This window comes from Phascolarctos cinereus, unplaced genomic scaffold (genome assembly GCF_003287225.1).
Source record: "Phascolarctos cinereus isolate Bilbo 61053 unplaced genomic scaffold, phaCin_HiC Scaffold_1;HRSCAF=81, whole genome shotgun sequence".
Classification (NCBI taxonomy): Eukaryota; Metazoa; Chordata; class Mammalia; order Diprotodontia; family Phascolarctidae; genus Phascolarctos; species Phascolarctos cinereus.
The window spans coordinates 91,632,828-91,656,378 of NW_027555514.1; the positions used below are offsets into that span (position 1 = coordinate 91,632,828).

At 47.7% G+C, this 23,551-nt stretch overlaps 1 protein-coding gene across 4 annotated transcripts in view; it reads right to left on the reverse strand.

Annotated features, from left to right (window-relative positions):
- The window catches only part of NOS3 (nitric oxide synthase 3), a 23,722-nt gene extending 2,198 nt beyond the window's left edge, over positions 1 to 21,524 (reverse strand). The window contains exons 1-22 of one of the 4 annotated variants that reach the window (XM_020977827.2): positions 21,341 to 21,521; positions 19,508 to 19,610; positions 18,196 to 18,344; positions 17,227 to 17,389; positions 15,622 to 15,713; positions 14,855 to 14,996; positions 14,234 to 14,373; positions 9,429 to 9,603; positions 8,888 to 8,989; positions 7,660 to 7,854; positions 7,498 to 7,571; positions 7,084 to 7,228; positions 6,606 to 6,710; positions 5,394 to 5,461; positions 4,685 to 4,801; positions 4,334 to 4,508; positions 3,547 to 3,679; positions 3,323 to 3,401; positions 2,912 to 3,099; positions 1,414 to 1,586; positions 1,084 to 1,294; positions 883 to 970 (exon numbers count right to left, since the gene is read on the reverse strand). In XM_020977827.2, coding sequence (XP_020833486.1) covers positions 883 to 970; positions 1,084 to 1,294; positions 1,414 to 1,586; positions 2,912 to 3,099; positions 3,323 to 3,401; positions 3,547 to 3,679; positions 4,334 to 4,508; positions 4,685 to 4,801; positions 5,394 to 5,461; positions 6,606 to 6,710; positions 7,084 to 7,228; positions 7,498 to 7,571; positions 7,660 to 7,854; positions 8,888 to 8,989; positions 9,429 to 9,603; positions 14,234 to 14,373; positions 14,855 to 14,996; positions 15,622 to 15,713; positions 17,227 to 17,389; positions 18,196 to 18,344; positions 19,508 to 19,610; positions 21,341 to 21,477 — 2,954 coding nt within the window. In that variant the 5' untranslated portion in view covers positions 21,478 to 21,521. Of the gene's footprint in view, positions 1 to 882; positions 971 to 1,083; positions 1,295 to 1,413; positions 1,587 to 2,911; positions 3,100 to 3,322; positions 3,402 to 3,546; positions 3,749 to 4,333; positions 4,509 to 4,684; positions 4,802 to 5,393; positions 5,462 to 6,605; positions 6,711 to 7,083; positions 7,229 to 7,497; positions 7,572 to 7,659; positions 7,855 to 8,887; positions 8,990 to 9,428; positions 9,604 to 14,233; positions 14,374 to 14,854; positions 14,997 to 15,621; positions 15,714 to 17,226; positions 17,390 to 18,195; positions 18,345 to 19,507; positions 19,611 to 21,340 lie in introns of those variants that run through there. The other 3 variants (XM_020977828.2, XM_020977829.2, XM_020977831.2) reach the window with 3 other exon arrangements.
- Between the last annotated feature and the right edge of the window lie 2,027 nt (positions 21,525 to 23,551).

The following is a 23,551-nucleotide window of genomic DNA, read 5'->3' on the forward strand; positions in this document are numbered from 1 at the left end:
AATCCATTCTATTTGGATTTGTTTCAAGATTACACAAGTTTGTTCATTGGCGTACTTCACAGATCAGTCTTGTGCCCCTGATAACCTGGCCCTGCTTTGGTCATCCTGGGAGCTGTCCTAGGTCTCACTTTCAAACATGCATTTCTGGAAGCTGGAAAATGGGGCAGCATTCCTCATTGCCAGGAAAAATAAGAGAGGCCTGGGTTCTTAATCTTGGTATACTAGCTGGAACTATTATGAAAAGCAGTTATCTGATCCAGACTTGAGTGGGCAGTGGGGGTGGGGGAGGTGGGTATGGAGATGGCAATTTTCAGGATGCAATATGTTTTGCTGTCCTGGCTTTAGGCTGTATGTAGAAATTTGCTTCCTGGGAGCTGCATTTTGGGGTTGTAAGTAGGGACCGGATATTGGAAAGGGAATCAGGCTATCTGGGTCCTTGTCTTGCCTTTTTTTTTTTTTTGGTGAGGCAGTTGGGGTTCAGTGACTTGCCCAGGGTCACACAGCTAGTAAGTATCAAGTGTCAGGCTGGATTTGAACTCGGGTCCTCCTGACTCCAAGGCCAGAGCTCTAACCACTGCGCCAGTTAGCTGCCCTCTGGGACCTTGTCTTGGACTGGCTCAAATAGTAAGTACCTCCTCACCTTCAGCTTATAATCTTCAGTGCTTCCCTTCAGTGTCCCTTCCCTCTTCCCCTTCCTTCTATGGTGACCCACTCTGCATAGTACACAGAAAGAACTCTGGATTTTGAATCAGAAGACCCAAGCTCAAATCACATTTCTGCTGCACAGGATCTTGGGCAAGTCAATTTCTTGTCCTCAGCTTCTTCTGTGAAATGAGGGAGCTGGACTGGGTAATACCTAAAGTCCTCTCCTGTGAATCTCACCCTCTGATGAAGCAGGGTACCACATCTCCAGACTTGAGCTGACTTAACCACGAGGAGCACACCCCATAGTGCAGGGGGCCTAGCCCATCTGGGGGGGAAGGAGAAGATAGTATTGGTAAAAGAGACAGGAAGAGACTCCCAGCTTTCGTTTCTGGGGCCTGCTTATATCTCCTCCCTGCCCTTTCCCCTCCTAGGCCTCACCCTGTGTCCGGTATGCCAGCACAGCCACTGTAAGGTGGATCTCCCCAGGGTGGGCGCTGGGTGCAGAGCTGACTGAGTAGTACCGCGGCTGGAGCAAAGGCAGCTGGGTGAGGAGCAGAGGTGCTGGCAGCGCCACCGATGGGAACTGCTCCAGCACCTCCAGGAGGGTGGGGCAACGGAACCATTTCCATTCCTCATAGCGCCGAGCATCCTGGGATGGGGGTGGAGAGAGACACTGGGGAACCCTACGCCTTGGGCACCCCTTAGTCCTGGCGGGCTGACACGTCCCTCTTCCTTCCTTCCTCTATGACTGGTCTTCCCATCTCTTACCTTGCTAAGAGCCTCCAGCTCTTGCTGCTCGCTGGGCTCCTCTGCCAGGGTGCTGAGCAGGCGCAGGAGCTGAGGCCCTGGTGGGGAGGTGATGTCCAGGAAGAAGGTGAGAGCCTGTTGTAATGTGCACGAGGGCAGCCGGGGGTCCCGGACCCAGCCTGGGGGTGGGCTGCCTGAGGAGAGCGTACAAGCCCGTAAGAGAGGTGTGGGCTCGGGAACCTGCAGATGTTACCTAGCTTGCCTTCTCTATGGGAACTGGAGTGTCTTTAGGGATAAGGGATCTTCCCTTCACAAAATGACTGGGGATGAAGGACTAACCACAGACCAGGAGCCTGAGTTTTCTGAATTAAGATGTAAATTTAGGCACAAGAATCAGCATAGAGTAATGGATAGAAAGCTGGCTCTTGAATCAAGAAGTCCTGCCTGTGTCCCTGAGCAAATTGCTAAACCTCTCAGTAACTCTAGGCAAAAAAGGAGCTAGATATGCAGTAAAGGACAGGGAACCCAGCTGGAAGAAGTCTTCTGGGACTACTCTGATATTTCTGTAGCAACCAAAGTTTACAAAGTCCTTTATATACCTTATCTTATTTGATTCTCGCACTAACCCTCTAAAGTAGGTATTATTGTTCCCATTTTATAGATGAGAAAATCAAGGCCTGAAGGTTCGGTGATTTTTCCATTGTGGCACAGCACATAAGCAATGAAGATGGTATTTGAACTTGTCTATCCTGACTCCAAATCCAGATCTGTTTCCAGTATACCACAGGGCCTTGGTCAGTTGACCCGACCCCTACATCCTTTACCAGGAACAGGAGAGAGCACTGGTGGGTGTGATAGATGTGGCATCTTCAGTGAAATGCTCACACACTAGTAGTGCCCACAGGCAGTGTTTTTCTTATTTTCCTTATTTTTCTTCCCTGACCTTGTTTTCCCCCATTGTGAGTGGCAATTCGTGGCAATTGTGACTATACCATGAGACCCTTTGGCAGAAGGCTCCAGGAAGGGAAAGCTACTCAAGAGACTACTTACTAAACTTGGCTTACTTTTTTTTTTTTTTGGAGTGAGAGGCGTCCTTCAAGACAGATTTTGGGAAAGAAACCCATTCTAATTCCAGAAGCTATACTGTTCAGAACACCTGAGGTCAGATCACATTTGCTTGATTTGGTGTTCATTCAATACAATTATCCAGACATTAACTAAGTTTGTACCATGTGCGAGGCACCTGGGCCATCTCCCCCACTCCTCCCCATGTACACTCCCCCCTCCAGCTTGGGCTCTGTAACTTCCCTTTTATGCTTCAGCATTCCTTTAGTTTCCTAGGAAAGATGCCCTTTCAAAGGTGTCCACCTGCTTATATGTGACTAAGGGAGTGGCCCATTCATGTTGGTCGGAGAGAAGGGTAGCAGCAAGAGCAACCAGAGGGTGCTGGACGAAGGAGGTGGGGGCCTTTGCTACATGTTTTGTCTCTAATGTGGAATGTTGAGTGAGGGTACCTTACCTGGGCTCCCCTTTTCCAGCTGCTCCACAGCGATGGGCTCACTGGGAAGGGGTGGATCCTCTACACGGCTCAAGAGGGCTTCCACTAGGCCAGGCCGGTTGGGGGGGCAGATCCCAATGTGGTCCCCGGGCTGATACTGCAGGCCCTCCTGCCCTCCTGTGGCCAGACGCACCAGGATTGTGGCCCGGCTGATGGGGGGAGGGAGGAGAGCTTGATGGGGGTAGTTGTCTTAGGAAGGGATACAGCAGGGAGAGGGATGGTTTTGAGTAGAGTGCTTTGAGGACTCCTGGAGGAGCATAGGAGGGAATCTAGAGGGTTAGAAAAGAAAGGAGGAACTCCTCATGGTTAAAGGAGTAAGGTACCAGTCAGCCAGGTGAGGGGGTAGGTGGGATGGGGTCAGGTTGCCCTTACGTTGACTTGCTGCTCTGCAGGTTTTCCACTGAGAGAACAGTGGCTGGAAACATCTTCCGCCTGTGTACATGTATAAGGCCTGGAGGGCAGAGAGATGCGGCCTGACTCAGGGGCCAGAGAACGTGGGATATTGGGGAAGCATGGCAGTAAGATATGAGGGGCCCTCAGAGCTCCAAGGTAGATTAGGAGACCTCTGGAAGGATTAGTGGAGCTCAGGACATTACCTGGCAGCAGCTGGAGCCCCTCAGGCTGGGCACTCAGACGGTATCTTTGGCGTTTCCAACTTCTCTTGGGGCTGAATATGTCCCGAGCAGCAGCCTTGGCATCGTCGCCCACACAGAAGGTCTCACAGGAGGCCTTGTTGGGCAGAGAAAGAGAGAGGAGGAGGCCAGTGAGAAGGACTCCATTGGCTCAGAGAGGGAGCTCCTAAAGGGAGGAGAAGAGAGAAGGATAGTGGTAGAGACAAGTTGTGTTTATTGCAATTTAGGATTCTGGCCTTCATTTCTTGGGCCTTTGTCTAGGTCCCGATCCCTGTTTGGAATAGGAAGTCTCTGTAAAACTAGCAATTTAGCAGTTGAAAGCTGAGGGTCCAGCCCTTCTAAGGATGAATTTCATGGCTTGGCATCAGGGCCTGGAGTTGCCTTGGGTTGTTTTCTGCTCTTCATCTGTTTCTTGTCTTCTCATCCATTCACTCGTGGATGTTAATATAAGTTCCTGGAGCTCAGAGGTCTTGTCTTCTCTTTCTCTGGCTCCCATAACACAGGGACAGGAATGTCATAGTAATTCGTTAGCTTTGTTGAATGAAGGAGATAAGATGGGCTGAGTGTGTGGTGGAGAAAGAAAGATGAATTCAAGGCAAGATGGGAAGAATGTGATGAGATTGGCATCAGGGATAGAGATGTCTGTGGCTTATGGTGCCTTGGCTCAGAAATCATTGGTTGTCAGGGGGTTAGATTTCAGATTTGGGATAGAAGTCAGAGATGAGCATCAGGTGGGAGGTTGGGGGTTCACCTGGAATGCAGCTTGGGCCCAGCCCTGGAAGGCCTCTTCCTGGCCACATAATTCATCCCCCTGGCCCAGCTGCAGTAGCCTCTCTCCTCCTAGCTCTTCCAGCCGTGTATCTACTGCCCGGGCAAAAGCACAGAAGTGGGGGTAGGCCCGGGAGCCAAGGCCAAACACACAGAACCTGCAAGGAGAAAGAGGGAGGCTCAGAAGGACATCTCTCTCAGTTTCCCTGTCCTTGATTCTGAGAATCTTCAGGTCTTTCTGACCTTCCAGGTCCAACCCACTATGGGTGCATAGATGTGAAGGTCCTCAAAGCCTCAATATGGTTCCCTTCTCCAAGGTCCCTAGCCCCCTGACCTTAGAGTTCCTAGAGCTCCTGCACTGTCTGTGTTGCTGGATTCTTTCCTCTTTCGCCGCCATGAGGACACCAGCGTGTCTGAGCAGGAGACGCTGTTGAAGCGAATCTTGTAGCTTCTGAAAAAAGAAGCCCAAGGGAAGGAGGGATATCACAGAGTGCCCTGACACCCCGGAGACAGCCACACAATGGATAACACAGCCTGATCCCAGAGACACAGCCAGAGAAGGGTGGCAGACACAGAAAAGGGTGACAGACATAACCAGAACTCAGAGACACATGCAGAGAGCTAGTCCCTGGGAGCCTTCACCTGCCTGGGATGGGAGAGGCCCTTCCCCTTGGTGCTCAGCTCAGCTCTGAGGGTCAGAGCCCTGGTTTATAGCTCAGGCACCCCAGTGGGCTTGACCTGAAGATGTTGGCCAATGGACTTGCCCCAGAGCATCCCCCTTTCCTCTCTTTGAAGGTGGCTTCTGGATTGACCTGACTTCCCAGGGTCTTTCCACCTTGGGACTGGAATGGATCAGGCTTTACATGGGTTGGGGGCATGTTGGTCCCAGCTAGGTCTGTTTTCCAGAGCTGATGGCTCACTTCCAGTAAGTAGCATTCCATTGAACGAACAACAGGAAACTAACATTGGAGGGAGGGAGATGCAGGCCCCCTTTCCTCCCATCTACCCCAGCTGGTTTCCCACCCTGTCCTCCAGTTTCTCACTTGTGCTGCTCTGGTCTGGGAGAGCTGTTGTAGGGACCAGACATTTCCATCAGGGCGGCTGCAAACCTCTGTGGGGATGTGAAGAAAATAGTTTACCTGTTTAATATTCATGTTTTGTTCTGTTTAAGATTATGTAGAAGGAATAAAGATCTGGCCCTTTTCAAAAGTTGACCTTGTATTACTTTTGAGAAGAAGTTCACAGGACAGAAATGAAGGAGAGAGCTGAGATCAGACACAGAATTAGACAGCTAGTAAGAATGGCTTGTACCCAGAACTTAACAATGATAATGATGGTGACAAGTCACATTTATATAGCTCTTCACAGTTTACAAAACACTTTTCTCATAACCCCATAAAGCAGGTAGTACAAGTATTATTATCTTTATTTTACAAATAAGGAAACTGAGGCTTTGAGAGGTGGTGACTTAGCTGATAACACATCTACTAAGTGTCAGAACAAGAACTTGAGTCTATTAAGATTATCTGTTGCTTAGAATAAGTAGGCAAAATATGTTAATGAGGTGTTTAACATTGGAACACCAGCCCTTTGGTCATTAGCCATAGTACAAGCTGAAAGAGATCTAGGAGGCAAAAGCAGTGAAAATGACTGGGGGGCATCCTGCGAATGGAAGAATGCTGGAGAAAGAACTGATAACAGCTAAGATCGTAACAAGGTACTCAAAATTGGTACTTAAGAGTCTTTTTTAAAAATACTTAAACCATAGGTTGTATTTCATGTTAGAAAGTAGTATATAAATTTAATGTATGTCCTATTAAATAAACAGTATTTTTCTTTTCTAAACAAGCATGAGGGATATCCACGTCTTTGATTTCTGTGGTTATCTGTGCCTGAAGTAAGTCTGATCACTATGTCTGTATGCCCCAAATGAGGTACACTAATTACCCCAAAGCATAGCTATTAGACGGAAAGGCAGGGTATCGGGAAAGAATTTCAAAGCTTTTCTAGGCTCTGACCTGAACCATTAGCTTTTTTAAAGTCATGGCAGTTTCACAGTGGGAGTCACTGGTCCCTGTGTGTGTGTGTGTGTGTAGATGTGGGTTGGACATAGGCTCAAATGATGTATGTGTGTAAGGAAACTACCATGACATTCCTATCCTTTTTTTAGACTTCTTTTTCTAACGACTTTGCCAATCCTGAGTCCCCCACCCCGCTTCATTTCCTAAGGGTCCCTCTTTCTTCTTGGTCCTCACCTCTCCATTTTCTGGAGGGTCTCCATTCCCGAATGTGCTGGTGACCACCAGGACCAGGGTCTCGTGCTCCAGGGACACCACATCATATTCATCCATGCAGAGGACCTGTGAGGATGGGGGAGGGGGGGTCATGTTATGGGAGAGTTATCTTCCTACTCCAGCCTCCCAGCTGCTCCCCTTGTCCCACCTCTTCTTATTTTGACCCTCTCTTCTGTGACCTGAGCTAGATATGAATCTATCCCCTCTGACTTCCCAGTGTCCCAGGCCTTCAGTACTGTCCTGATCCTCCCTGGGTTTGATTTCACCCCTCTCTGGACTCATGCTATCTCCCAGCTCCTCCCCCTCCCCCTTCCAGCTTCCTTCAACCATCATTCCCCCAATGTGTCCTGGCTCATCTATGTATTTCCTTTGATTCCCCTCCCCACTCTACTCAGCTTCCCTCCCCTGCTTGTCTTAACCCTGCCTCCCCATTCTGTACCCGAGGGTCAAAGGCTTTCCGGAACAACCTCCCCAGCTGCTGAGCATAGCTCTGGGCCCGACCAGTTTCTGAGCCATACAGAATCGTTGCCTTCACCCGCTTTGCCATCACTGTGCCCATCAGGGAAGCTGAAATCTTCACTGCACTGATGGAAGGTGGGGATTGGAGAAGGAGTGAGCAGAGTTCTCAGAAGGTGTGGTGATGATGAAGGGGAGTTAGACAGAGAGGTCGTAGAGGCAGAGGGGTCTTTGGAGGGGACCACTGTGGAATGGGAGTCATTGGAAGGAAGGTCCCAGAGTTGGGGAACGTGGGAGTGGGTAGGGAGGTTGTGGGAAAGGCTCCTTGGCTGGCTGGGGGGGAGTGGTGTGCATAGGGTATTTGTGGGCCTGAGGAAGGAGGTTAGAGATTGCATACTTGGCCACTTCCTTAAAGGTTTTTTTCCTGGTGATGCCAGTTCCTTTTGTTGTTGTCCCCTTCCACGGGTCAGGCTAGAGCAGAAGTAGCAAAGGTCAGTGCAGGTGACCAAGGTGAGTGGGCAGTCAGATGAATGGGTACTGGGATGGGAGACCTAGACACCTGATAGCGGAAGGCTGGGGACAGGAAGTAGTTAACCATCTCCTGGTGAAAGACTGGGGTGAGGCTGCCGGAGATTGGGGGCACAATCCAGACCCAGTCAGCAGGGCAGCCGCCTCGTGCCCGTTGTTCATTCTCCAGGTGCTTCATGAAGGAGGCTGTGGCTGCGTGGTGATCCACAATGGTCACTTTGGCCAGCTGGGGGAGAAAGGAGGGCCTCAGGACTCACATTGAGGCAGAGGAAGAAAGGAGTAGGAGGGCTCCCATCCACCTTGCAGCTCCCCACAAGTCCTGCCTTTGCTGCTAATAGGTGCCACCTCTGTATCTGCTCCCCACAGACTATAATATCCATTCTGTCCTATTCCTTCTGTACTACCATAACCAATGGGGTAACCACCCAGGGTAGCCTCATTTTACATATAGCCTTTGCTCCTATAATTCAGTATACTTGTACCAAGTCCCTCAGGATACTTAGGTGCCATAGATAATGTTAGACTTGAAAATAGGAAGACCTAGGGGCAGCTAGGTGGTGCAGTGGATAGAGCACTGGCCCTGGAGTCAGGAGGACCTGAGTTCAAATCCAGCCTCAGACACATAACACTTACTAGCTGTGTGACCCTGGGCAAGTCACTTAATCCCATTGCCTAGCCAAAAAAAGAAAATAGGAAGACCTGAGTTCAAATCCTGCTTCAGATACTTACTAGCTGTGTGACTCTGGGCAAGTCACCTAACCTCTCTTAGCCTCCATTTCCTCATCTATAAAATGTGGATAATAGCACCTCCCCCGAAGGTTATCATGAGGCTCAAATGAATTAACATATGGAAAGAGCTTCGAAAACTTTAAAGTACTATATAAATGCAACCCAAGATATGAACTATTATGTGTTGCCTAGAATAAATGCCATCAAACTCTAACCAGCATGGGTTGTGCCCTCATAGTACATAGAAAGCAATAGGTCCTGCAAGCTATAACTCAGCGTGCTGGGCCTGTAGACTACTGTGGTGCCTTGTGTGAGTTTTTGGATTACTTTTCCCAGGATGCATTATAACATTGTGCCACAATTCTTATCACCCCCATTTCCTTGTACTGTGGTTTCCAGTACTCATTATAGTGCTGTGACTATAATTTCCAGGTTTCAGTGGGGCACACTCCCTCAGCTCCCCTGAGAACGCTTAATTGGTTCCCTCCCACTTCCAACCCCTCTTTCCCCATCCTCTTCTGCTTCCCTACTTGGTAGCTGTGCAGCACTGCTAGGTTGATCTCCACAGCTGCCTTGTCCTTCCACAGAGAGGAGGTTGTCCGGGTGTCTAGTTCCATGCAGACGGCCACATCCTGGGAGCAGGGGTGCATAGGAGGTTTGGTAGGGGGCAGGATGGGGAGACAGTCTACCTCTGTCCCTAACCTCTTAACAGGAGTGAGCCTAGAGAGTTCCTCCCTTGGAGTTCCTGGCTAAGACAGCAACACTCATTGGAGAGAGAGCTAGCTAAGAGACAGCCTGAGATATATGGACATTAGTAGGTTTGAGGTTGGCTTGACTTTTTCTCTGTAAAGGAAGCATAGGAAGGGGAAATTACTTTGATCCCCTTTTCCCCCTCCAAAATCCAGTCCCCATTTTTCTTCGTTTTCTCAGCATTCTTCCTTGCTTCTGGACAGGTGGGCCAAATAGGTGTAATAGAGTTCTGGGGTTGTGTCCCTCCTTCCTAGCCTTCTCTCTCTTCTAGATCATAATGGTACCCTAGGGACTTTGGCTGGCCCTTGGCCAAGCCCTCACCTCAAGGATGTTGTATCGGTGAGGGTCGCACAGGTTGCGCATGCCAATCTCGCTGCTCATGTACCAGCCACTGAAAGGCACTGCGGGGAACTCCAGTCCTCCAATCTCCAAAAGCATGTTGGACACAGCTGGGAGTGCATACCAACGTAGGCCCAAGGACTCGAACCACTCCAGCCTGCCAGGTGTGGGACGAGGGTGGAAAAGAAAGGCATGGGGACCCCACAACATATCCCCAGGTAGCCCCATATCTGACCTCCAGCTCTGACTGAGCTGCAGCTCAGTCTAGGATGGTATCCATCCCCACACTGTCAAGACTTCAATCTCATTTCCTCCATAGAACTTTCCTTGATCCCCAGTAAAGCCAAGTCAATAAGCATTTATTGAATGCCTCCTGTGTGCCAGGCTCCATGCTAAGAACTAGGATTACAAGAAATGCAAAAACAACCCAGAAAATCTCTTCTCTGTTCTAATGATAAATAACCCTTCTCTTCGCGTGGGTAGGAATTTCACGGAATTAGTGTCGTTTGTGTAATGTTTGGCTTCATTGTAAACTTGGCCATCACTCAGAATGTGTGGAAGTGAGTGAAGCCCACTTGGGAGATCTCCTATGGAGGATTTGTAGGACTCAGACAAAACGGAGAGGATGAGAACTCATGGATTGGTTGTGATCTGCCCTGTAGGAGGAAGCATCCTCATTGATGAAATCACCCACATACCGGTCTAATTACTGTTCCCTGTATGTGACATTCCATCTCCTGTCCTTTTGTCCTGTATACCCCCTGTCACGTCTGTCAGAAGGACCTCCTGTCCTCTCTTCTGCCTCTTAGTATCCCTAACTTCTGTCAATTCTATTATCAACCATCCTTTTATTAAGCCCTTACTATATGCCACTATATGTAGCCAGGTGATACAGTGGACAGAGTGTTGGTGGCTACAGATGCTATCTGTATGACCCTGCACAAGTCTCTTAACTCTGTTTGCCTCAGTTTCCTCATCTGTAAAATGAACTGGAGAAGGAAATGGCAAACCACTCCAATGTCTTTGCCAAGAAAACCCCAAAATGGGGTCGCAGAGAGGTGGACACAGCAGAAACGACCGAACAAAAACAACAACGACAACCACCGTGATATGAGGTCAAGAAAATCCCATGGACAGTATTGGTGTGCTATGGTCCGAGTGGTCATGGACAGTGGGACACAACTGAACAACATACCAGGGATGCAGTGACACAAATAGTACAGAACCTGCCTTCAAGGAATTAACGGTCTAGACAGAGGAGACAACATGTACGGAGAGAGGCATAAACAAAACAGATACAAGAAGTTTGGGGGGCAAGGGGCACTAGCAGCTGGGGGACCAAACTTCATGTAGGAAGCTTCACCCCAGGCCTTTGTGACCCCCGAAGTCCTTAGCACTCTTGCGCCCTGACATTATTGTGTACTTTTGTAGTTTGTATTTATTTACCTCTGGACATCACCGCATACCCCCTTGTGGTTAGGGACTTTAAAATATTTGTCTTTGTATACTTGGGACCCAGAACGGGAGCCTGGCAGCGAAGTAGCTGCTTAATAAATGTTGGATTAAGATGGAAGTGTATCAGTGACGGGTAGAACAACACTCCATATGAGGTCAGAGAGGGAAGGTTCTTATCTAACTAGCCCATGGGAAGACTCGATAGAGTAACAAAACCACTGGTTTTGAGTCTTCTTGAAGAGATGAAGATATGGGGATGAATTCCCAGCCTTGCCACTTGATACTCTTGTGATCTGACTGTGGGAAAGTCGCTTAACCGCTCTGTGCCTCAGTTTCCCCATCTGTAAAATACAGGGGTTGGGCTAGATGGTTTCTAGAGTCCCTTTTATCTCCAGACCTTATAAGAAATGGCTGTCATATGATAGGCAAAGAATAGATTAGTTAATGCCAAGATGCCATATTGTACATTTTTTGCTACATTGGGAGCATCTTGGACCACACATCATGGGAGAGAGAGCACCAGACTTGGAGAAAGAAGACTGTGTGCTAGCTCTGACATTTACTAGCTCTTGGGATCTTTGATACATCTGTACCTCTTTCGGGCTTCTTTTCTTCATCTGTAGAATGGGACTGATAATAATAATAATAATAATAATAATAAATAATAGTTGGCATTTTTATAGTGCTTTAAGCTTTCCAAAGTGCTTTACGTGTATTATTTAACCCTCACAACAACCCTAGGAGGTAATTGCTGTCATTGTCCTCATTTTACAGATGAGGAACTGTGACTTGCCCAGGGGCACATGGCTAAGAAGTGTCTAAGGCAGGATTCAAACTCAGATCTTTCTGCCTCCAGGTCCACTGAGCCACCTGGCTGCCTATAATATTTGTCCTAGCTACCTCATAGATTCTTTGTGTGTGTGTGTGAGGAAAGCATCTTATAAGGTACTAGGTAAATGCTTTGATGGTTTCCCTCTCCACTGATGCAGGGGACAATTGGGTAGTACAAAGTTGTCATGAGCTACTGTAGCCAGGTATGTCTCTTCCTTACCAGGCCATCCTTTCTGTGATAAACCTCTTCAAATAGTTCCTCTCTTTCTATCTGGGACCATGCTGGAAATCTTTCCAACTTTCTAAGACCAGTTGAATTTATGCTGCACTGGCTTAGCTTTTGAGAAACCAAGGTCACTTGTGTGCCATGCCAAAGCTGATGAGCTTTTCTCAGTCCTGGGTCTTCTTGACCTCTCTGTAGCCCTTGGAACATTCCCTCCTGGACACTGCTCACTAGGTTTTTGAGACACTGTTCTGGTCCTCTTCCTATCTGACTTCTCCTTAGTCTTCTTTACTGATTCTTCATCTACTGTTCTATCTTAGGTGTTCCCTAAGGCTCTGTTCTACGCCGTCTTTTTTTTTTCTCCCTCTCTGATGTCTTGCTTGGTGACTTTATCACCCGTCATAGGTTCAAGGGTCGTATCTATGCAGATAATGCCCAGACCTAGGCCTGGTCTCTCACTTGAACTATGGTTGTGCCTTTTAGACATCTGGATCTACTCCAAACTCAACGTATCAACAACAGAACACGTTATCTTCCCTCCCCCAACCTTTCTCTCTATTGAATTTCCCTATTACTGTTGAGGGTACTACTATCCTTACCTTCATCCAGGCTTGTAATCTTGGTTTTATCCTCTATTCCTCAGTCACTCCCCCCACCCCCATATCCAGCCCATTGCTGTTTCTATCATAACAACATCTTTCACATCTATCTTTTCTCCACTCCCACAGTCACAACCCTAGTTCAGGTCCTTGTCACCTTTCCTCTGGATTACTGCAATAGCCTAATTGGTCTGTCTGCCTCATGTTTCTCTCCTCTCCAATTCATCTTCCATCCAGCTTCCAAGATGATTTTTTTCTGGGTCTGACCATTTCACACCCCTGCTCGGCGAGCTCCAATAGCTGCCTATCACCTCTGCGATCAAATATAAATTATTTTATTTGTCATTTAAAGCTATTTATAATATGGCCCCTTCCTGTCTTACAGGGCTTCTTACACTTAGCTCTCTTGCACACACTTTACATTCCAGATATACTGGCCTACCTGTAGTTCCTCAAACAGAACTCCAGCTCCCATCTCTGTGTCTTTGCACTGGTTGTCTGCCAAGGCTAGAATACTGTCCCCTCCCCTCAGCCTCCGCCGCAAGCGGCCTTTTCCATCCCTCCGCCTGTGTTTTTTTCTGAGTAATTTAATGATTGCATTAATAAGGCCAGCAGGTTATTAATAAAAGGATAGCCATTTGGCTGTCTCTCTTAGACCAAAGACAGTCATGGCATTGGGGCTCACAGTTTATGTACCCTTTGGTAGTTAATCAGGAGCTGAGAGGGACCCTTGGACAGAGAAATGATCTTTACTCAGACCACCAGAAGCCTTGGGCTATCTAGGCAAAAGGCTCTGTCTCCACCCAAGCTTGAGTAGCACCAGTGCATCCCTTCACCTGTTAATGCCTTTCCCTCTCACACTGCTTTTCATCTGCTCTTTGTATATCATCTTGTTGCAGGTCAGGGCCAGTGTTTCTTCCTTTCTTTGTATCGTCAGCACTTAGCACAATGCCTGGCACAGAGTAAACACTTGATAAGTGCTTGCTGATTGATGGATAGGTAAAGCATCCAAGAAGGACTTTGGTGGAGGGGCTGGTATATATTACTGTATTGTCCTTGTTATTTTCTTAGTCTCAAGATTCTCACACTTGGTAGCTTGTCACATGTGTGCCTGTAAGTTTGTGACTTTTTCTTTAGTCATTGATGAAGTCCTTTTGACTATCCAAAAGGTTTGTCTCAGGTACACATAAGTGAAGGTAAGGGGGCACCCATGCCAAGGCCAGGGGGCCCTTGGGAGCATTTAGAATCTCAAGGAGTCAGTCAGGCAAGGGCTAGGGAAAGTGTAGAGAAATAGAAAGGCCAGCAGACTCCTCCAATTGAAGGCATAGGCCTGGTTGAAGTGCCAGAGAAAGGAAGAACAAAATCCCAGGTGAGGCAAGGGTAATGAAATCTAGCTTTCTTACCCCTTTCTTGAGATTGTTTCTGGAACACTTTGCTTATTTTCTGTTTCTATGTCCATACTCTACTTTGTGTTATGATTATTTGTATACATGCCTCATCACCTCTGCTGGACCATTAATCCCAGGAGAGCAGGGACCCTGTCTTCTACATCCTTGTTTCCCAGTCCATGACTAGTCCAGCACAAAGCACCTCCTCAGTAGGAGCTCAGAAGAGCTCCAGGAGTCCTCCAGACCATTATACCCCTGGCCATTCCTCTCTCCTCCCCTGCTACTACTCACGTAGGATGTTGCAGTGGCACCTCGAGCACAAGTTCTGGGGGCAGAGGGAAGAGTTCAGGTGGCTCATCCGGGGCCTGGAGCAGCAGTGGGAGCACATCAAAGCGTCCATCCCCTGGGGTCCAGCCATGCTGGATACAGAGCTGAGGGGAGAGGCTCCAGAGAATGACCCTACCCTGCCTCAGTGACTGCAACATCAATCATCCCACACTGCCCACTTTAGTAACCTTCATGGCCAAGTACCCCTTTCCCTCACCTCAGTGATCCCCACAATGGCTACCATGCCTCCCCTATTTTAGTGTTCTCCATGTCATCCCTTATTCCCCACCTTGCTGATACAAGGATCACCCTATTTCTTTCACTTCAATGATCCCTACAATGGCTCCCTATCTCCTCTAATGTAGTGATCCCCATATTGGCCACGCACCTCATCTTCTGCCTCAGTGACCTCCATACTAGCGGTCCCACATCCTTCACCTCAGTGATCTCCACAGTGGGCATCCTCTCCTCCATTTCATTTTGGCCAGGTCTCTGACCTCATCATCTGCCTCAGTGATCTCCATGGTGGGCACCCCTCCCCCTTCTCCATTTTATGTTGGCCAGGTCCTTGACCCCATCACCCACCTCAGTGATCTCCACATTGGCTGGGTCCCCTAAGACAGAGCCATCTTGCTGCCTGTAGCCTGCATAGCGGATCAGCTGACTGTTCCAGATACGGAAATCTCCCTTGCCCAGGGAGCGCTGTGGGAACACTGTGATAGCTGAGCTAGGGAAGAAAGTGACATGAGACTTTCCCATATACACTCTGTGCTCATACTCCTATACAAACCTGCTGAAGGGCTTTGAGGAAAGGCTGGGGTTGATAATGATAGGGGGCAAAAGAAGTGGAGAAGGTCCCTGGTGTATGGTATGGGAGGAGACAGGGTTGTAACTTGGAATTCTTTTACCTCAGGCCAAATTTAATTGGGAGGGGGATGAGGTATGGTACTAGCCCCAGGCCAGTCTGACCACACACATTGTTACACTATGTACCTAGAAGAGGTACATAGCAAGAGGATTCTGGGAGTGGTAACTCAGAGGCAATATCAATTTGTGGTGGTTTAGGGAGGCCCAGGGATCATGGGTATCACAAGGAGGAAGTATATCCTTCTCTACCTTGCCATGCAGGCACCCTGGGGCAAAGCCCCAGTGATCTTATGCTAGTTGAGGCTCTGGTGTAGGAGGAGTCTCAGTTTGGGCTGCACTGGGTCTCAGAGTGGAGTGTTGTGGTTGAGGGAAGAACGTCTGATGGTCATTAGGGATAGAATGAGTTAGCATATCAAATCCAGGAATGGGAAGGGTGTGAGTAGGTGGTAGGGCAGTTCTCAGTATTGAGTGGGGGATCCACTCACCGAAGGTTGCCTTTGTTGGTGGCGTACTTGATGTGATTGCAGATGCAGGTGAACATCTCTTGAGCAGAGCTGCAATCTCGGGCATCAAAGACCTGGAGTGGTGGGATAGAGTCAGGGTGTCGGAACCCGTAACAAAAACAATAATGGGCTGTATTTATAGTTTGTGTTTCGTGGTTTTCAGGGGTCGGAGGCAAGAGAAATGGACTTGGAATCAGAAGGCCCAGGTTATTTTTCAGTCTGAATCCTCCCTCATTATAGCTGTGTGAATGGTGAAGCCCCAGGAGCTCACTAATACTTAGCCTCAGTCTCCTAATCAGTAAAATGGTAATAATAATATCTTCACTATTTATCTCAGAGGTTTGTTGTAAGGAAGGTGCTTTGTAAATCTTCCATTACTGCAGAAATTTTAGCTCTTCTTAGCTCACTTATCTTCATAACAACCCTCTGAAATAGGTAGTATAAAGATTATGCCCATTTTACAGATGAAGAAATGGAGGAACAGAGAGTTTAATTTTTTTGTCCAAGGTCATATACAGCAGGTAAATGTCAGAGCCAGGACTAAAAGCCAGGACTTAAAGCCAGTGTCCTTCATTACATCACAGCTGCCTCTCAACATTGATACCTCATGAGTAATAGTCCTTAGTTCTCCCTCCATGAGCTGAATGTGAGGGCACATTTCCCTGGGCAAGTAGACTGTTTTCTCATCTGTAAAATGAGCATAGTCATAGCACCTACCTCACCACCTACCTCACCGGGTCGCAAAGATCAATGGAGATAACATATGCAAAGCACTTTGTAAGACTTAAGGTGCTATCTAAATGCTAAGTAGTTTTCTTATTATTTTTATTCTCTTTGGGTATGAAGGCTATCACATCTCCTGAGAGTAGCCTCCCCACCTTGGTAAACAGTGAGAAAGAAAGAGGGCAGTTCTTTTCCCAGAAGCCTTCTCTTGATTAACTTTATTAAGATGACCTCTCCTTGATTATCCTTAGCTACACAGTCTCTGTTATAATAGCTTATAAGATTATTTATAGGATCAGAGAGTTACAGCTGGAAGGGACCTTAAGGATCACCTCATCTAACCCCCTTCTCTTATTTTACAGGTAATATGACTGAGGCCCAGGAATTGGCTTACTCAGGGTTACATAGCTAGTGAGTAAATGGCAGAATTGGGGATCTCCATTCGGTGCTGCCTTCCCTCCACCTTGTTGTTCATCTCGTGCTTCTCCTGGTGCTTTCCACAGCCAGGCACTTCACAAATGGTAAATGGATTGCACTGGATGTTGCCTTGTAAGGGGTTAGAGCTTGGTGTCTGTTTATCTTAATTGTTAAGTGTTCCCTACTCAACCCTTCCACCAATGGCAACTAGAAGAGGACTGAATGGACAGTGTTGACTAGTGGGCCGAGGGCCATAAAAGATGAGATCTTGGTGACAGCCTGATTGTGCCTCTCCAGTAATTCCCATTGGGCAGAAAGACAAGTCACCTCCCAGCAGGCCAAAGAATGTTTCTTCTTTTTCCACCCCACTGCCACCCCTTACCCTTTTTCCTGGATGCCTGGCTTATTCCTTGGAAGTTAATTTCTTTCCATCCTTCATACCCTCACCTGCAGCTTCCCCCACTGTATCCTGCCCACACATCGTGGGGCATTTCTCCAGGCCTGCTTAGCCCCAAACACAAGCTCACTCTCCCGGAGTTGGTAGGTGCCTGTGGCTGCCACCTCGGCCTCCACTTCCCGAAGCCGTTGTCCGTGGGCTGGGGAGCCACTCCTGTAGAAAGAAGGTAGGGAAAACCGTGGTGGGGAGAAAGGTTGAAGGAAGGGGCCCCAAGGCTGCTTGATTTCACTGTTGGAAGCTGGGGAGACAGTGCTGGAGGGGAGCTGTGTGTATGTGTGGTCGGAATTTCTGGCCTTATGATTGGGAGGTCATGCTGATTGGAGGGATTAAAGAAAGAGAGTCCCTAAAGGGTCTGAGAGGTGGGGGGTGGGAACAGGAAGAAATCAAAGCCCCCACCTGAGGAATCTTAGTGGGCTGGTTTCATAGGATCTCGAGCAGGCTAGCCCCTCAGAGATCATAGACAACAGCTCCCTCATTTTGGAGATGAAGAAGCTGGAGTCCAAGATTACATAAATAGGTAAGAACAAAGACAAGTTTGAAGCCTGGGTCTGAGATTCTGAATCCATGCTCTTTCTAGAAAGACAGCTAGCTGGTACAGTGGTGGATAGAGTACTGGGCTTGGGGTAAGGAAGACTTGAGTTCAAATTTGGCCACTTGTGTGACCCTGGGCAAGTCACTTAACTTCTGTTTGCCTCAGTTTCCTCAACTGTAAAATGGGAATAATGATTGGATCTATCTCCCAGGGTTGTTGTAAGGAGAAAATGGGATAGTGTTTGTAAATCACTTAACACAATGAGCAGTCACTTAATAAATACTTGTTTCCTTCCTTTCTATTACACTGCGCTATTTTTTTTATAATGAGGTCATTCTGGTGGATAGAATTTGAAGCAGCTTGGCATCTAGGGGTTTCAGAAGAGAGGGCGCAAAGGGGATAGGTTGGGGGGGATTCTGGTTCTCACCTTTTGATAGAGCTGTAATATTGGTTAATGAAATCTCGGGCCTGGATGAGTAGCTGGCCAGGGGACAGGGGCCCCTCTGTGGGGCGGCTTTGAAGTTGCCTTGGAAACACAAGGGAGCCCAGGCAGCGTCTTGGGGTACAGGGCCCATCCTGGTGGTGAGAACATGATGAGTCAGAAACTAAGTAAGAGAAAGGTGGTGGGTCTGGCGGGATTGTGCAGGGAGGAGAGTTGGGTTCAAGAGTTTGAGGTGGATATGGGAGGTTTGATGGGGCTGTGGGAATTAGTTAGAGCATTTGGTGTCAGGATTGGAGTCAGAGGGAGGAGTCAAGTTAGGGCTAAAACACCGCTGAGGCTAAAGTTAAGGTTTGAGCGCTCTCTATTCAGTCTCTTGTGTTTCTAAAACACATCTTTTTCCTAGGTACTTTTGCATCTATTGATTTTCTTTGTTGTTTCTTCCCAGCCATCTACAGAACTTGTTGCATGTCCTGCTGGACATTATCCACATCCTCTTCCCACCAGAACCTTGGACTCTTATTCTGTGCTGCCAGGCTGTGATAGTTGAACTTTTACCTCATCTTGGCCAGAATTGTGCCTGTATTCCACTTTCTGGCCATGTCCACGCCTTGTCACCCCCTTCTTTTCATGCCTGTCCTCACTTTCCTACTTTAGTCTCAATTTTTGTCTTCTTCCATTAAAATATAAGCTCCTCAAGGACAACGATGATTTTGCTTACCTGTACTTGTATCCCCAGCCTTAGCACTGTGTCTGGCACATAGTAAATGCTTAATGAATGCCCTGTCTGTCTACCATCTATCTATCTATCTATCTATCTATCTATCTATCTATCTATCTATCTATCTATCTATCCATCTATCTGTCTGTCTGTCTGTCTGTCTCTCTCTCTCTATCCATCCATCTATCCATCTGTCTGTCTGTTCATCTATCCATGCCCACATGAGTTAGGTGGGGACAATAATTATTATCTCTATTTGACAGGCAATTTGAACCAGCCAGTCACTTTGCAGAACTGGATCTAGAAGTCTCACATCTTATGACTCATAGTCCAGCATTCTCTCCCTTATGTAGTTTGAAGGGTTGAGGTATTGACAGGGAGTGGTGAGTGGGGTGTTTGGGATTAGTGTTGGGTTTGGGAATCTGAGTCCTATGTGAGGGAAGAAAGGTTGGGAGGTACCGGGGGCTACTTTCTAAATGGTCCCCTTTGTAAAATATGAAAGGCCTCCTAGTAAATGGTTTTCTACTTTCAGGAGGAAAAGAGCAAGGCAGGAAGAGGGGGAAGTTCTGAGGAGCTTACCTGCTGTGCTTGGGCACTCAGGGTGTCATACGTGATGCTTCCTACTTCCCAGTTCTTTATCCTTGAGAATTTGGGTCCCTCGGGTGGCCGGGCTACCGGAGGGCTGTTAAGGAGTCAAGGATGGAGTCATGGGTATCGTGGACTTCTCTCAACTTTCTCAAAGATCTCTCCCTAGGACTAGAGCTATAACTAGAGTGGGGCAACTGGAGCTTTGTCCCAGGGCACTGAGGATAGCTGACAAGGGACATGAATCCTCCTGAAGAGGTGCTTGAAATTGTCTGAATGTTTCAATGAGCCCTGGTCCATTACCCTCAAGGTTCCTGTTCCGTGTTGCCCCTTTCTCAATGTCTGCCTTCCCCCCTGGTCATACTCCCAACTGGCACCTCTGGAGTTATCTTTGGCTGTGTCCCAGGGACTCAAGCTGGACTTTCTGGGTAAAAGGCTTCTCCTTTTCTCTGCTTAATTGCATCCCAAATGGGGAGAACTGTCTCTTCCTGCCTCCCTCTGACCTCATTTTACCCTAGGTACCAGAAATCCTAATTATAGCTTTGCCTAGGACCCTCTCAATTTAAGGTCAAGTCTTGGACAGATCTGAAGCTGAAAATTCTGAGTTCTGCCTCACCCACAATATCCTCTGCAGAGTTTTGTTTGCATGGCCCTACAATCCTATTACTTCTCACTAGGAACTAGTCCCAGTGCCCAGGGATGAACAAAAACTTCAGTGGGGACTGGATGGAGCTCCTTGTTGTGCTATCTTCAGTTAGGATTCTTCAGCCCAGATTTGCCAGATTCCTGCTTGGACCCCTTCCTCATCAGGGGCTGCTAAGGGCTCGTTTAGGACTGGAGATCGTGTGAAGGGAAGCCTCTAGAGCGTTATCATTTCCTCCCAGAGCTGCCACGGTGGGGGAGGAAGGGAGGGGGCCCAGGCAGTGCTGGGCTGCACCTTCGGATCAGGGATGACCTGTACCCCTGTGTCTCAGTCCCATTGCTCCTTTGCCTCCAACTCCCCATTTTTGCTCCTCCTCCCCACTATCACTGATTTATTTTCCAGTGATGGAACTAAGGGCTGCTAATACAGATAGGACTAATCTGGGGTCTGAGGATAGATTCCAGGTGGGTCTGTGAACCTGGATGGGAAAAAAAATTATCTGTATTTTCACCAACCTCTAGGTTAAAATTGAACATTTCCTTCAATTATTTAAAAGCGTTATTCTAAGATAGGGTCTACAGGTTTTACCAGACTGCTAAAGAGGTCCATGCTACAAGAATGGTTAAGAACCCTTAGATTAGAGAATTGGGTCTGGAAGTCTCCCGTGGCCAAATCAGGGTTTCCTGCCCTAGAACAATCACCTTAGAAGAGACTAGAGAAAGTAATTGTCAAGTATATTTTCTGGGGAGGAGGACAGCTGGGTAAGTGGACAGGGTCTTGCTTGCTGATGGAGAGAGTGGAAGAGAAGTGTGCTCCAACCCCCATCAATTTACCGTCTGTACTAACTTAGCTCCCTGACCTCTCTCCTTCTCTCCTTAACAGATTTTGGAAATCCCTCGACTCCTTCCTAGCCTCTCTGCTGACTTCCTAATCTCTCCTCAGCACTTGGTACTCTCTTTTTGTAGTATTCATCCCTTTGGATATTATAAAACCCTTACTCTTTCCCTCACCTGTTTTCCAGCCTTCCTGGCCTTCCCATTCATGAGCATATTAGCTTCTCTTGTCCTTGAGCCAGAGTATGTCCCTGCCAGAGTAGCTCCCATATTCCTGGCACCTCCAGCCCAATAGTGGTCCCTTGTAACCCTCGTACAGCTCCCCAAAACCATATTGCACATGGCCCTCACCTGATGTCAGCCACCGGTGGACCCCCATTCTCTGGTCCTGGCGTCCCACTCTGTTTGCTGCACAGTCCCAGCCCCAGGCCCAGGCCCAGTCCGCAGGGCGGGCCAGGCTCCTGACCCACACTCTTCAAATTGCCCATGTTGGCTGCTCGGCGACTAGGCAGCTCTGAACTAAGGACCGGCCTTTTCCTTAGGAAACAGGGAGGGGAGGGGACTGGCCTGGGGGGGAACTGGAGGTTGGCAGCTGGGCCCTTGCCCCACCCCCTGCCCCCATACACAATGGGACAGGAACAGCTCAGCTGGGAGGCAGTAAAAGCCACAGGCCCCACACCCTCTGCGAGGGGTGGGGGACCCGGACACTGAGGTTCCGTTTGGAGCCTGTAAGCCTTGGTGGCTGATAAGTGGGACCAGGTGTCCTGGCCTTGGGAACTGGAACAAGGACTCTGGTGATGTGTTGCGGTGGTGCTGGTGGGGGATGGTGTCGAGCACAGTGGGGGGTCAATTCTAGGATCCAGGGACGTAAAGATAGACTTAGTTCCAGAATAGGAATCAGATAGCCAAGTTCCTGACCTTGAACATGGAAATCAAGTTTTGACATAAGCTTAGGAACATAGGGTTGAAAAATTCAGGAGGAAACTTGAAGATAGTCTAATCTAACACCCTGAATTTACTGAAACCCAGAATGGTTAAGTAATATAGCCAAAATCATACATGTAGAAGCAGTATGAGGACTGAACTCCAGAGCCAAGATTTGGTTCACTACCCTATATTTGTCCCTTCATGTGTATCTTACTTTTTTTGTTTAAGCCCTGATGAAACAGAGGGTCAAAGATGTTGTCTGAGCATGAGAGTCAGCAGCAAGTAAAATAGAATGAGGGTGATGGTAAGGACTCGAGATCAGGGATCATTATCTTTACTGCCTTGCTCAAACTTACGATTTTATGGGCTTCAGGAACCTGGGGCTGTAGCATTATGGAAGCTCAAGGGTCCTTGACTCAGTCTGGGGCCATAGAATCATTCAAGGATATTGCCCCTTGAATTGGAAACCCGACCTTCCCTTCCCAGCCCCAATTTCCTGGCACTCCCCCCTTTTACCTCCTGTGAATCAAGGTGGGGATACAAAGAAGCAGGAAGCTTCCTCTACACCACCACCCCGTCAGCCTGTGACGCATGTGGTCTCAAGGGAGCAGAAGGTCAGCAGATAGAGGCAAGAGTGGGATGAGTTGGAAACTGCCCATTGGGGAAGACCTAAAATCCCTTTAATAGTGGTGGAAACATGATGATATGGTTAGACTATACTTCCCAGAATACATAGTGGCCCATAGGAGATATCTTGATGCTTCCCAGGTAACACAGCATGCAGGGACTTGTAGTTCTGGGGTCATCTTAGTCCTTGGAGTTGGAGAACAGATTTGTGCAAGTGAGATTTAGAGGGCAGAGTCTATTTTGTTCTTTGAGCATGTGGTTTCAGTTGATAGATGAGAGAGAGAGAGAGATAAAGAGAGACAGACAGGCAGGCAGACAGAAACAGAGAGAGACACAGAGAGACACAGAGAGACAGTCAGACAGACAGAGACAGAGAGAAAGAGAGAGAGAGACAGAGAGAGAGAGAGATAAGAAAAGATGTGGAAAAAGAGATTTTAGTCTGGGAGAGGGAAAGACAGAATCAGACAGGCAGGAACTGAAACATTTTTATTGGATGCAATGTTGAAAATCAGTGGAGGTCAAAGAGTAGGAAGAGTGATGTGGTGAACTATAGGTAGGTAAACTTAAGGGGACATCAGCTTTCAAGATTTTTATTTATTTTCATTCTGAACGTGATAAACACCGAATAATATGAGCATTCCTATATGCAAAGGAAAACAGAAAAAGAATTGTAAATGAAACTACACATGTCAAATCGCATGTAGTTTGCTTTTCCTTTTAAGCATATAATGAATTAGACGTGTAACTTTCTTTTTTAAATTTAAATTTATTTTGTTCAGTTAACAAAAATCTATTTTCTCTCCCTTCCACCTCTCTTTTCCTTACTCCTTGAGGGAAAAAAAATGCAACTCATAAAAAATATGCATTGTCAAGCAAAACAAATTTCCATTTAGCCATATCCAAATATGTGTCTCCTTCTGTACCCTGGGTCCATCACTTCCCTGCCATGAGGTGGCTAGCATCCTACAAAAGTTTTGTCCATATGGGCCCCTTTCCTCTTTCTTTGAT